At 35.7% G+C, this 14,031-nt stretch overlaps 1 protein-coding gene across 3 annotated transcripts in view; it reads right to left on the minus strand.

Moving 5' to 3' along the window:
* Positions 1-14,031, minus strand: part of SIPA1L1 (signal induced proliferation associated 1 like 1) — a 152,899-nt gene that overhangs the window by 49,393 nt on the left and 89,475 nt on the right. For all 3 annotated transcript variants that reach the window (XM_019615609.2, XM_010711501.3, XM_010711500.3), the window contains 4 exons: positions 13,115-13,245; positions 12,295-12,483; positions 7,864-8,038; positions 448-551 (listed from right to left, as the gene is read on the minus strand). In XM_019615609.2, the coding sequence (XP_019471154.1) occupies positions 448-551; positions 7,864-8,038; positions 12,295-12,483; positions 13,115-13,245 (599 nt within the window). The remainder of the gene's footprint in view (positions 1-447; positions 552-7,863; positions 8,039-12,294; positions 12,484-13,114; positions 13,246-14,031) is intronic.

Genomic DNA, 14,031 nt, shown 5'->3' on the forward strand with positions numbered 1-14,031 from the left:
TTAAAAAATAAAAAAATAAAAGAAAATGAATTTGTTTCACTCATCTTCTTTCCAGTGGCTGCACAGTGTTCTGGGTTCCCACTTGTCACCTCTGATTCTGCACACATTACTGTTTGCTGAATCAAAGTATGATTGACCTTGTTGAACAAGGCTGAAAACTGTCATGTAAGCACATATGTAATACAAACGCGCTACCGACATTATAACAAATATTTTCATTTAAAGTTTTACTAGATAATGCATAATGAGACAGAAAACAGTCCTACGGAGAAAAATCTAGTTAGACACCTGCAGTGTACTAGAATGACCTGCCTTGCTCATCTCTGTGATGCAGATGGCCAGTGTTTTCTTTGCTAGTAACAAATAACATTTGTCATAATTATTCATTACCTCACCTAAGAGAGGAGACAGGAAAAATTAATTGTAAGCAGTCATAGTTCATCTTACCTGCTGTTTGTTGTTTGGAGTATATGGCAACATAGTAGAAACATGGAACATGATTTCATAGTCCTTGTATGTTGTATATAGAGAGTGAGTACCTGTTGAATCAGCTTCAGTTAAGGAAAGAGAAAATAAGAGCATTATTAAAAAAACAAGTTCAAAATAAGGTTTCATTACTATCAAACAAAATCATCAGACAAGAATTCCTATTCATCCTCAATCCTAGCTTATATGAAAGCAAATAAAAACTTACCTAGAATTTGCTCACTTGTCAAATCAAAACACATAGGCTGCACATGTAATTTGACATACTTTTGTCAGTGATGAGTTTGCTAGGAATAGAGAATTTTTACCAGAATATTGTGAAAAAAGTCTATTTAAGCATGAAAGATGGAAAAGAAACACAAGCCATGTATATATAAATATAGGTAGCAATAAGCCTACAGAAACACACACTATTAACGTGTATATCAGAACTAGGTACTAAGATAGAGTCATGCTATAGGGAAAAAAAAAAAAAAAAGGTATTTCTCACAGAGAATGCATTAGTTTACATATGACAAAGTAAACTAAAACTTTCCTACTTCGTGTTAAACTAATGGAGCATTCTGGCTTCGTTTAGTGAGCCACCTGGATCTGCATGGTTAGAAAGTCACTTCCTCATCACTTGTACCCTTCTTTGGAGATTCACTTCTAAAACAATTGTATTGATTGGATTTATTTATTTATTTATTTTTGAGGCAACAGTTTTAAAAACTATATTTATTATTTTTAAAGGGGAGAGAGAGGTTAGAACCCAACCCTGTCATTATCTCATCCAGAAATGGAAAAGTACTTTTGCAGAGCACTAAGCAACCAACTTTCAAAGTAGACAGAAAATAAAATGCATTTTGGTATGTTGAGGGATTCTTTCTTTGGAAATGGAAAGCAAAAAGTTCATTTATATTCTGGAAATTATAGATGAGTAACAAGATGTAATCATCTTCAGATACCACCTAGCATCTCAAACTAATCAGAATGAAACTGAATGGTACAGAATGTGGAAAGGACTTCAACAGGTGCTGTGATCTCATGCATAATCAAATCAGTGATGAACATACAACACACAACGTGAAAAAGAGCAGATTGGGTTATTTTAAACATAAATACCAGGAATCTGAAATTAATGAGTAATGAATTTACTGATAAAGCCTTTGTTAAAAATGGTACTTAATGGAAAAGAGCAGTCAAAATAGAATTTTTGCATGTTTATAAGATAACGATGGAAAAAGCCCACAACAATGCCATACTGCTGGTATATTAATCAAAGGTACTCTCACTAAAACTTAAAAGTTATAGAAGAAATGTTCAGAAACAGGCCACAAAAATAATTATACGTGGATGGAGAGACTTTCATGTGGAAAGAGAACTAGGATTACAAAGTTTAGAAAGAAAAAAAAAAGGGGGGATTTAACTTCATTAAGGTTTATGAAGTGTTAGTTAAAGAAAAAAGAACAAAACTTGAAAATATTAAATTAAGATGTAACATTTTAAAGCTGAAATAGTACATATACTCCATTATACGTAACAGCTACCCACAGTGCAAAAAGCCTGGTTTCAAACAGAATTTTAGAAGTAATACACTTACATATAGAAAAAAGCATCCTGCGTATCTCAAGTTATAATGTAAACATGCTACTGCTTATACAATCTCAGCCATTTACAGCAAAAAAAAAAAAGTTGATAAGCCTTTATATATACTGCATGTTGGAATATTTCACATTAGCAGAGCTCATGTTACGAAGGAAATGACTGTTTGTGAAGTATTTACAATAACATGCACTGATTATACTCATAACCTATATAAATAAACTTTGACATAAACTTCTATTTTCCTGTCAAATTTGGAAAAATAAAGGTAGCACTGCTATCAGTTAAAAACTGCAGCATCATCTGTAAAATGAAATGCAAAAATTTCTACATCATAAACTGCATGGAGATTTTGCATTTGTAAATAATCTGTACTTAATAAAAAGAGAAAGAAAATTTGTTTCTGGAATCTTATAAAAAACCTCACTAAATGCTTCAAAGAGTTTGGGCTCTTTTCTTCAACACACAACATTGCCAGCAAAAAAAAAAAAAACCAACAATCAGCTAACTGCTGAATATTTTCTTTTTAATGCTAATTACAAAAGCTGAAGTGGAGTCATTTCATCTTGTACTCAGTCTGCAGCAGCTTGCATCGTTTGCTTGATCACAACAGCACTTGTTGAAGGAGGCAGATGCACTTGAAAGTCACCCAAACATCAATGTTCCTCCTTACTCAGTCTTTTTTTTCCTTCCCTAAGTATGCAATTTTGTACATAATCTCTGCTAAAAGTGACTGAAATATTACAGAGAATGCAGAGGAATGGGGGGGCACTCTGACTTGTTATTAAAAATAATACTCTAGAACAACAAATATGCATTTGAGCCAAACTTCCAACTTTCATGAATGAAGTTCGTTGTGGGCAGAAAAGGGTTTTTTCTTTGCTGTCCTACCCACCTCAAAGTGCACAGAAATCTCACAGCAGTATTGGTTCTGCAAATTCAGTAAAATACAATCCTAATAACTTAATTATTCCAATAATTTTACAAGAACTCCACAGCTTAAATCCCTCCTATTCAAATCCAATATAAACAGAAGTCCATATCCAATACAGACCTGTGTATCTTCTTCACCTCTCGCATTTCTTCTTTCTTGCAAGACCAGAATACTTCTACTGAAGCACAATAAAATAATTACTGATATTTGCTTGAAATTAAGTCACTGCCATTGCAGCAAAATCAAAGATTGGGCACTGGAATAGTATCCATCATTCCACAGTGAGAACTGTCAGCCAACACTGCAATTGCCTTTAATTCCCCTGTATTTGATTGAGGGTTCTACAGATTCATGAGTAACTTTCTTACACTGGGGACATGCTTTCTTGTCATCTGCTTACAGTGTATCTATCCATGGATGTTGTATTCTCAGCCCTGTCCAAGTACTGGGTGTGCTTACTTAGCTGCAGACCTTTTCCTTCCACCATTATTCAACTTTAAAAATCCATCCCATTGGTCTGCATTTCCAATACTTTTTTAGTTACCTACACAAGGACTATCTTAACAGGATCCCATTTAGATGATTTTTCAATACAAACAGTGCCTAAAATCATTACTGACAAAAATCATTGATAAACTCAAGCAGAACCTTACTGAAGCTGTGGGACTTTACCAGCACACTCCTACAGCAGCTTTCAAAACTGTACACTAAGAAAACTTCGTAAAAGCAGTAAGAGTAGAAATCCTAACTCAGTATTTGGAAGGAAAACATGCTGCAAAGAATTGTAGGTAAACAAAATAAATGATACCAATTGGGCAGGACAAACAACAGTCATTACTACAAACTGCAGCAGCACTCAGAAGAGAGAAGTACAAGAACTAAATGTTTCAGAGCTTCATATTGCTCCCATTTACATCTGCTGTCAAGATGTCCTGACTTGTTCCTATTTTCTCCTAGTTATTGGCCCAATGTTGGCACCTAACAGACCTGCCTGCCGTTCTGTTATACACAAGGACAACACTGAGCATTCACGTTCAACTTCCATAACAGTCATGCTGTTTTCAGATACCATTTCTGAGGACAGACAGAATCCTTTATTTTGTAACATACAAACATTTACGTGCAACACAAATGCAGACACTCATATTTCTCCTCCTCCTTTCCCCCCATCCCTTTTCCATTTTTGAAACAATCCAGGACTGTTTGATTTTTCTTCTTATTATTTTTACCCTTAGACTCCCAGTGAATATCTCAGACCCAATATTCTTTCTTTCAAATTGCTGCAAAGAAGTGCACAGTAATCTGTTTATTTCATTAGAAACATTCATTAGAAACCTTAAAAAACCTGATTTGAATACCAGTTTGAAGCTCATCCATTTCCTACCCTTTTCACCTATTTAATATATTCTGTGCTGTTTTAATATTCTTCCAAAGTCTTAAACAAAAAATCATGCAATATAAAAACACCTAATACAAAAACCTATCATCATCAGCTAAACTGATAATCTCATCAGGCGGATTTATTTCCTGCACCACAGGCACTGTGACACTGCTGAACAGTAGCTCAGGTTACCAGGCCCAGCATCATCCAGCTGCTTTAATTTACTATTTTAAAATACTGAGAAGTATTGAGGTGTACTGAGAAGACTGAACAAGGGGGAGGGAAATAACCCGTGTGTTACAACTGGAAAATTAAGCCAAACGACTGAAGTTACAATTTCAAAGATTACTGTGGTGTTTTTTACTTTAAAGTGATGCCTATAAACTTCCTAGCAACTGTAGGAGAGGTGACATTTTCAAGCTCTATTTCCTATCCAAACTCTTCAGGCTGCCAGAAGATAGATTGTTTCCCCTGCGGTAATGCTAGAAACACATAAACAAAACTTTAAAAGTAGCAGTTCTTTTCCACCGTTGCACTGGCAGAGATCCAAAGCTAAAACTCTTACAGGATCCAATATACTTAAATAGCCTTTCCATTAATAGGATGAATAAGATTCCTTTTTTCAAAAGCTGGCACTGTTACAGATACTTACCAATTAGGCCCATAATTCTAGAATTTTCTAAGAACGACTGTTCTGAAATTGTGTTTTATTATAGCAGCTTCTCCTAATTTGCATAAAATAGGGAAGTTTTGTGAATTTTTCTGGAGTAGACATAGAAATGAGCTTCCCTCCACACTGAGAAAGTCCTCCACACTATCTTGCATCATGCATCTGCTTTTTCTAGGTCGCAACGTATTGCAAAAGCATAGAAAGTGGCAAAGCAGCCCACATACCTTTGACCTTTCTTGCAAGTTGATGAACATCATCTGTTCTTAAAAGCATCATAAAATCAGCTGTGCTGGCATGAAACAAATTTTATTCAGGAAAATGTCCTGAAGAACTAGAACTATACATGATGGTAGCACAAGAAATATTTCGTGAAGGTGGTGTCTAGCAACACCAGAGCACAGAAACAGAAGATAGAAGCTAGCTTCCTAGGCTGTGGGCTTGTATATACCACAGGAATTCCAACAAAATCCTATAAACCTAAGTCATGGCAAAACCACAACCTCTTCTCCACAGGCTTTCCATGTGAGGACAAGTGCAGAAAACACAGGTTAGTTACTTAGGGCAACTATCAAATATGCACTGCCTGCATGCATTCTGCTGTTCACCTATTTCACATGTGTGAGATTCTGAATTCTGACCTGAAGGCCACCCCTCTGGACTTAATTACTTTGTCTACCAATAATCTTTCAGAGAAACAAGAAGCAAGTTCAAGCAGCCTTCCCTCTCTCCCTCAGCTGAGAATGCAGATCTTTGGAGATGACAGCAGCAGAAATCTGCAATGATGCGCTTTTCAACACGCAGCTGCTCTTGAGCAGGAGGAACTCAGCTCCGCAGCCACCTGCAAGTCCTCAGGACTGGCACACTGTGCCTGCTCGAGGCTCTGGCCACCTCATGATGAGCAAGACAGCATGCTTTCTCAGGGCTGCAGATAGCAAACACCTGGCTATACTACTGTGAACCAGCAGGGGCTCCCAAAACAGCTACTTCTGTTACCAGGAACTTCATCTCCTAACAAAATATCAAGGAATAAAACTCCCACTGGAACTCTAGGATGAACCTGCTTTTAATTACATTCCCCTTCAATTCATATAGATGTCCTTAGGCTGCTCAGTATGTCTCACACGGCTTTCTGTCCCATTCTCATGGAGACAGGTTTCTGATACTGTCATTTAACAAACACTACAAAGTTTTGGTTTTTTTCTTCTTCTGTCACCGGGCACCTATTCCCAGCAGTCCCAGAGCTTCCTTCCTCCCTGTGCTGCTGCTTATTAGTGCTGTGTCAAGTTATATAATCAGTCAATTATAGCAGCCCCCATATTTACTTCACAAAATATTTAGTAAAGGCTGGAGACTTTCTGCTAAGTTGATGTTTCTTCTTAATAGTCTGTGTCTATACAGAATACACAATAATGGTTCCCGAATGAAGCTTTCCCAAAGAGCTTAGTGCTGTGTCCTCAAAAACATTTATTTTCTTCCATTTCCATGTCCACCCAACAGCTGGACATAAACAAACAAACAAAATTTGACAAAATTCTTTCCCCAAGTCAGAAGGAACAAGAAAGAACTAAAACACTGCTGGAAAATTCTGCTGCTTAAGAGTAAACTTCAAACAAGCATGTAAGACAGTTGTAGCTTTCATAGTCCATCTGATCAGATGAATCAACTCCTCATCATATGGCATTTCTTGTGCTAGAAACCAATGTGCAGACTGTCACCAAAGAAGCTGGTAACAGTCCAAAGGTTTTGGTTTTTTTTTTTCAGATGACTTACAAAAACTAGACCAAAAGAAAGGGAAGACACTATTGTAGTGTACCTACTAAAAGCAAAAAGGAGGTTACAATATAAAGCCAGAAGCTATGAAATCAGAAACAATATTTTTCATTTTCTGTACCCTTGATTTTTGACTTGGCTTGTTTTTATGGCAAACTAACACTTCAGTGTTGCAAAAAGGAAACTTAACCCTAGAATATGATGTACCTCCAGTAAAGAAAAGAAAATGTTAAAGAAACTGTCCTGGACCTCATTTGGAATAGTATATGTAGTTATAGCCACTAAAATTCATGAGATCGTATTCAAACTGAGATAAGTACAAAAGGAAGTTACCAGGTAATAATGTGCATGGGGAAAGTAGAGAAATTCAGATCTCCCAATCAATAAAAACAACTTTTCTATTAGGGTTAACATCAGTAAAGCACATAGGAGACAAATGCAGTATCTAAACGCACTCAAGAGAATAAGTGCAACAAGGGAAACTCAAGTATTGCAACTAAAAGACAAAGTCGGCTCAATGGTAAACATGAGGCACATGTATTAAATTTATTTTAAAAGCACAGGAAGTTTTTAACCCTCAGAGTAGTGATGCTTAGGCTGATCAAAAACAGCGTGAGGGGATGGCAACAGGTTCTCTGCAAGCACCAAACACACAGAGTAAAATGCTGGAATATTAAAGCAGAGCAATTTACTGCATCTGTGACAGGATAATCATGGCAAAAGCAGTTTTCGAATTCATTACACAATACAGTAATGAGGGGCTTGCAGTGGTGATAACAGTTCCATAGTCTACTGGTTTCTTGTTGCAGCTTTAGTGATAATTTCATACCAAATTAGTATAAAATTCCAGTAAGTCCAATAATTATCAAGACCATACGTGTCTGGGTCAATGTATGTACTTGCTCAGCTTTCACTTTCAACAGTGAACAATGTTCTTCCCATTGCAAAGAGCCTATATTTAACAATTCTGTGGAAAAAAACTGATTAGTAACTATATTATTTATTTTGTTCATATAGAAGAAAATATAGACTCCTTACTCTTCGTATCCAGCTGAGCACGGTACTTTTCAAATCCTTTGAGCCGAACTCGTTCTCCCAAGAGCTGAAGAAACTCTTCAAAGGCTGGACCTGCCGATTCGTTATTGTACATTTCCTCTTCTGTGCTTTGCCCAGCTTTGCAGTACATGATACCCACCTTAAGTTGGTAACTTAACTGCAAAGAGACAAAGACAAAATTTTGCACACATGACAAGTGGATTCAGTAAATGAGCTGTTATTTCACTTCAGATTGTTTTTTATTAAACCCTTAACAAAGAAAGAAATGCCAATGATCAGTCTAACTTCCAAAAGCTTCCGATTTTCTGGAAGGAAACTTATCTGAATATACCGTGATTTGCTCTGAAAGCTTCTGAAATAGGTCACAAGACAGCATTTTGGAACTTGCTGAGGTGACATGGACAAACTTAAATCAACTAAAATTCACTAACTTTAACTTATTATTTTTACAGTGGGACATTTTAAAAGCCCTCGGAAGTGGTTCTGTTCTTTCTCTAAATGAAACATTTTAAAATTTAAAATTTTTAAAAAGCACAACACTATTACTATCTAAAATGAATGGTGACAAAGTATTAGAAGTCAAAACAAGCAGAGAAAAGAAGAAACTTAAAGGCTTAGTTACTCCTGCTGGAGAAATTGAGCACATGTAATGAGTCACAGTTCTGGGCCACCTACAAAACATTCTTTCTTTTATCCTCTGACACAATAATTACTAAAATTTTATCTTCTAAATATGCCTAATTTCTTTTGTGAAAATATGAGTACAGCATATCTATTACTTACAAAATATCTATTACTTATAAGTAATATAAGTAGTAATACTTATCAATCTATTACTTGTGGAAGAAACATTCACAGGCCAACTTCCAAAATTACAAGTGCATTTCCCACATTATCAGCAGAGTCCCTGACAGAGACTGTTCAGGAACACTCATTGTTCAGATGCGTGCTCTCTGCCCTCTCGGAGGGAAATCGGATGGGTGAAGGTGCTTCTTGGAACCACAGTGCTTTAGCTGTTCTGCTAATGGCAAGTTTCTAGAAATTTCACTCAAATTAGGACTAAGGGCACCTAAACTATTTAAATCTCAATTTTAGATGAAGGAAAGATTTTCCAGGGCATAAAGATAAAAGGCATCCTCAACTTCCAGAAGCATTGAAATAGCTGCCCTTTGTACCTTTGAAAATGCCAGCACGAAGAGTTAAGGACCATGCTGAAAAAGTACAATACCATATTAAATTTGATGAAATTAAAACCAAAAACCAAAACCAACAGAATTCCTAAGGACAATACAAGCTGCTATAGAAAAATAAAGCACTGCTGGAAGACACTCAGCCCCCTTAATACAACTTCTCCTTCTAAATCTAGGGTCTTTAAGAAGTATAACTCAACATAAAAAAGGAGTTGAAGGAAGAACTACAGTGTGGCAGCTTCATTTTAATAATCTGGAAGCATTTCCATATATAAATATCGGGGAGAAGTGCACTTTCAGTATTTATCTAACACTCTATGAAAGACAGCAGAAAGCACATCTCAGATTTAACCAGTCAGCAATTTTATAATATAAATACAGATATACATTAAAAGCCAAGTGACACAGTACAATATTTCCATAAATTCTTACTGGAATAAATCAGGAACTATCCTGATATTCAAATTTTTAAATCATATTAGAATGCAAATCTGAAGTTACTATGAACTATGCATTCAAGAAAAATAATAGATCCTAATTAGTCAGGAAGGTATCACTGCTATACAGAATGATTGGATTGCTTCTTCATATAGAACCATTCAAAAGAATATATTCTAATAACACCACTAAAAGAACAGCTATGTGAGAGCAATGTGGGCTGTATATAAAGAACAGCAGATGTTACATTGACATTAACAATCTGAAGGAAGTAAGGGACACGGAAATTGACATAAAACACCAGTACAAGAACTGGGGCAAGAAGAGCTACTAGCCTCTGCAGTATATCTCCATTCTGAAACTGGACATCATATTCAGTTCAGATATCTACTTTCTTATGATACTGAAAGATTAGTAGAGAGAGCTCAGCCATAAAAAAAATATACAAAATTCAGAGAAAATATGTTACAGGCAGAAACTTGAAAAGTGCAATCTGTTTAGTTTATCATAAACAAGACCAACAGATGATTTAATCACTGCATGTAAAAACCTTTGCAAAAAAATCTCACACCAAAGTGACTCGTAAGATGCAGCAGAGATAAATATCGGAAGTCTAGAAACTGAAAGAAGATCAATGTCAATACATGCAGATTCATAAATATGAAAACTAACAATTGCTTTAAAATCTCACTCAAATATTTAAAAAAAATACCCTAGCTTAATCAAAACTGGCAAATAAGTTTTATTAAAGCATACAAATTTGTCTGAAGTGAGGGGTTAGCGGGTGAAATTAACTAAGTCAGACAAGGGTCACCTTATAGCCTTAACTCTTAACAAAACCTCCTACTTGCTACATCAAACAGACACCTGTTCATGTAATAAAACAGTGTGACACACACACCAAGAAAAAGTGATAAACAGTCTGTGTACCTAATTAGTGGAGCAGCTGTTACCCAAATTTATTTTAGCTCGCAATTGATAAAAAATGCAGCTTCTAATTAGTACAGAGTGTGCTTATCTTTTTCTGTTGGAAGTGTCAAACTGTTTCATTACCACAAAAACAAAAAGATACTTTGATGTAAAAAGTACATTTTTAACTATCACCTGCCCTTAACGATTTTCAAATGTTTACGCAGTAGGAAACAAAAACAACCCCATGCTACAACATACTGTAGGTTGTAATGACTTACAGGGCTCAAAGCAAGGATATTTTCATCTTCAACTTTTGTAACTTTCTGAAGTAATTTTGCAAAAGAGCTTTTCTAATTAGGAATTCAATAGAAATATTTTCACAACGTATTTAAATTATCTTTTTGATTTTTTTTTCCCCTTGAGAAGATTTTCAATCAATATTATTTAAATTTGAAGTTCTTGGCTGGCATTTCCATCAGCAGATCATCTCTGGAGCCATCTTGGATTAAATTCCACCACTGTTTCCATAGCTGAAAAAGGAAACTTCGGGAAGAGACTGAGAGATATGCCTGGTTCAAATTGTCTGACAAACTTGATTCTGGATGAAAAGCAGATTCAATTTAGGCTCAAGGAATAACTCATTAACACCAAATATGCTTTTGTAAACACTGCTCTAATACACCACAGAAAAAAATGTCTCAAATCTATTAGTTTCTGACTGTTTGAAAGCAGGAAGTTATACTGAATATGAAATTCCTAAAAATTCTTTCTTTCTTTTAGCATGTTTTGCATAAGCTCATCTCTCCTCATCTTAAGACACCTGTTGGCTCATCTCAGTGTCCACTCAAGGAACCACTAATCCAGGATGCTCAGCAGCCACCTATTACTTCAGCACATCATGGCAAGCTCTGAAATAAACAAGCATACAAAACTAACTAGAGGACAGAAAGCTTACGTTTTCCTTCCAGTAGGTATTTATTTGAGGATTTTCTATCTTGCACAGAACAGCTGACCAAATGATAATAGTAGTCGCCAATATTTTTAGAAGAGCCACACTGTCCCCTTTGTGGTGCAGATAATTCAATCTTTTTCATTTATAGAATGGCTATATTTCATGTCAGACTGACAGCAAGAAGAAATAGTAACAGATTTCAATTCCGTGCAGAAAAGGCTGATTGTAAGCAGCAAAAAAGACCAGAAGACAGACAACAACTGTCTCAGTATTCTGAATAGAGCTGTTAAATGTCACTGTCAAGATTTTTAATAATAAAATTCATTTTACACACAGACTTTCATTTTGCTAAGCCTAAGCTATACAGCTAATAAATCTTGGTTCCATTTTAAAAGAGAACAGTGGACTACCACTCAACTGAAAATCATTTGCATAAAGAGGTTTAGAATATTTTGTCATGTAATGTGTTTCAGAAAGCCAAAAATGACCCATAGGCAGCACATTAATGTAACGGTTGTGCCAAATACGTTACTATATTCCAATAAATCATTTGGTGACTTTGGAGATTACTGTTTTCATTATAACAGCAATAACAACGCCAGAGGAAAACAACTCCCTGCTCCATCTTTGAAAAACAATCACTTAATTTCTTTTAAAGTAAATTACAATGTACAACTGCCATAAGGTTAATATAAAAAGTTAGAATACTTCCTGCAGTGAGTGATTAGTTAGTCAGTGATTTTACTAAAACCAAATATACTGCAAAACTAGGGAGAAAAGACACACAACTCTCCCCACAGACAAACTTTAGTTTTAATGGGGCATTTTAATAAACTGATTTGAATCACTTAAAACTATAAATAGTTTTGCTGTTCTGTCAGTAATCTGAAAGTTTAAGACATTCTACAACTTTATACTTACCCCTTGTTCATCCAGCTTCATAAGCTGTTCTGTGACTTTAGGAGTGTTGAAGGCCAGCCTTAGGCAATGAATATTCAGCTCAGGAACCACATACTCAAGCACTTCTTTTAGGGGAAGTCCTCTGGCTGTGCAGTGCTTTGCAGTTGAAGGAATAGCATCTTCCAGCACAGAGCCTCTTAATGTCATAAGCTAAACACAGAACAAAAATAGCTTGCATGTGAATTACACAGAATCAAGGTTCATTAACAAGAGCACTGGAGAAAATGTACTTTTCCATGATTCCCCATGGAGTATGAGGACATCGGGTACTTCATTTTGCAGGAAACAGACACCAACATGCAAAATGCCACTCATCCTGATAGCTAACAGTACTCAGAATATTTCAGATTATTCACAATTCTTTACATTTTGACTTTAGGAAAAAGCGTTAATTGGAAAAGATTAGGAGTAACATTTCCAGTGGAACATCTTTAAGTATGCTCCTCAGGTCTAACCACCTGCCACACAGGAAACTGAAGAAAGTAATTTTCCTATACTTTGCTTGTTTGTAGCTAGTATAGTTCCAGTAACTTTCTCAAACTTTAACCAAAATATCCTTCACATTTTCCTTTTGGACATTATGGAATTACTAATTCATTGTCATACTTGTCTGTAGTATTTGTAATGTAAGCTGTGATATACCCTTTGTTAGGAAATTCCTGCATCATGCATAACAAGGAGAAAAATCCACGTGGAAAAGCAAAAAACTCCACATCCACACCCCGTGTGATTTAGCCTGCTCTCTTCTAGTCTCATTTTAAATCCTTCCTGAACTGCTTACCTCACTGGTTCTGAAAATGATCCTGTAGTTGTACTGAGGTCCGTTTTCTTTGATTTCCTCTGGTTTTTCTCTTCTTATGCTCACAGCTACTGGACCAAGGTTCTCATCTGCCCCGAAATAGTTCCAGTGTTCTTGCATATTAAAAACAAACAAAACAGATAAAAGTCAGACTTACTTTCCAATTGCATTTTCACACTGAGTTGTCATATTGGAAACAAATTGCCAATTGCACTAGAGTAAGTTCTGGTACTAGGATTTTGTTCTTGTCATTCTGTTCTCTAAAGAGCTCCATTTGTACAAAAGGCTGAAATTCAGTGTTGCATTTTTACAAATAGAAGTAAAATAGGATTCGTATTGGTTTTAAAGTCAAATCCATGTTATACACACTGAGCTACATTTTCCTCCCTAAAAATATAAAAACAAGGGAGCCGAACACAGCAAAGTGAGAAACTCACAACTCCATATTAAAAATATGAGCAGTAAACAGTTGTGTTCAAAAGATTTAAGTTACTTGTTTCTGCATCAGAAAAAGCAAAAGGTAGTCTTACAAGTTACTAAGAAGGTGAAAAACTGAAGCAGCAAGAAGATGAAGTCATCTTTAAACTTGAAAACACAGACACAAAAAGAATAACGTAACTATTTAACAGCTAAGTGTTAAGAGTTGAGTTAAAACTAGTACAGCTGGGACGATGGCAGAGAGCAGAACAGAGGGTTGGAGAAATTGTTCACTAGCTGAGTAGTGGGCTTTTGATGTATGTTTTTATATTTATTTAATTATAAATTATAAAGCCAAACCTACGTATCTTGTCTGATGATGGAGGCACATTATCATGAATTCAGCAACTTATAAATGAAGCTGCACATATTTGAAGTAACAACTGAACTTAAAAATACAATACTTGAAAATTTAAGAGAAT

This window comes from Meleagris gallopavo, chromosome 5 (assembly GCF_000146605.3).
Source record: "Meleagris gallopavo isolate NT-WF06-2002-E0010 breed Aviagen turkey brand Nicholas breeding stock chromosome 5, Turkey_5.1, whole genome shotgun sequence".
NCBI classification, from domain to species: domain Eukaryota; kingdom Metazoa; phylum Chordata; class Aves; order Galliformes; family Phasianidae; genus Meleagris; species Meleagris gallopavo.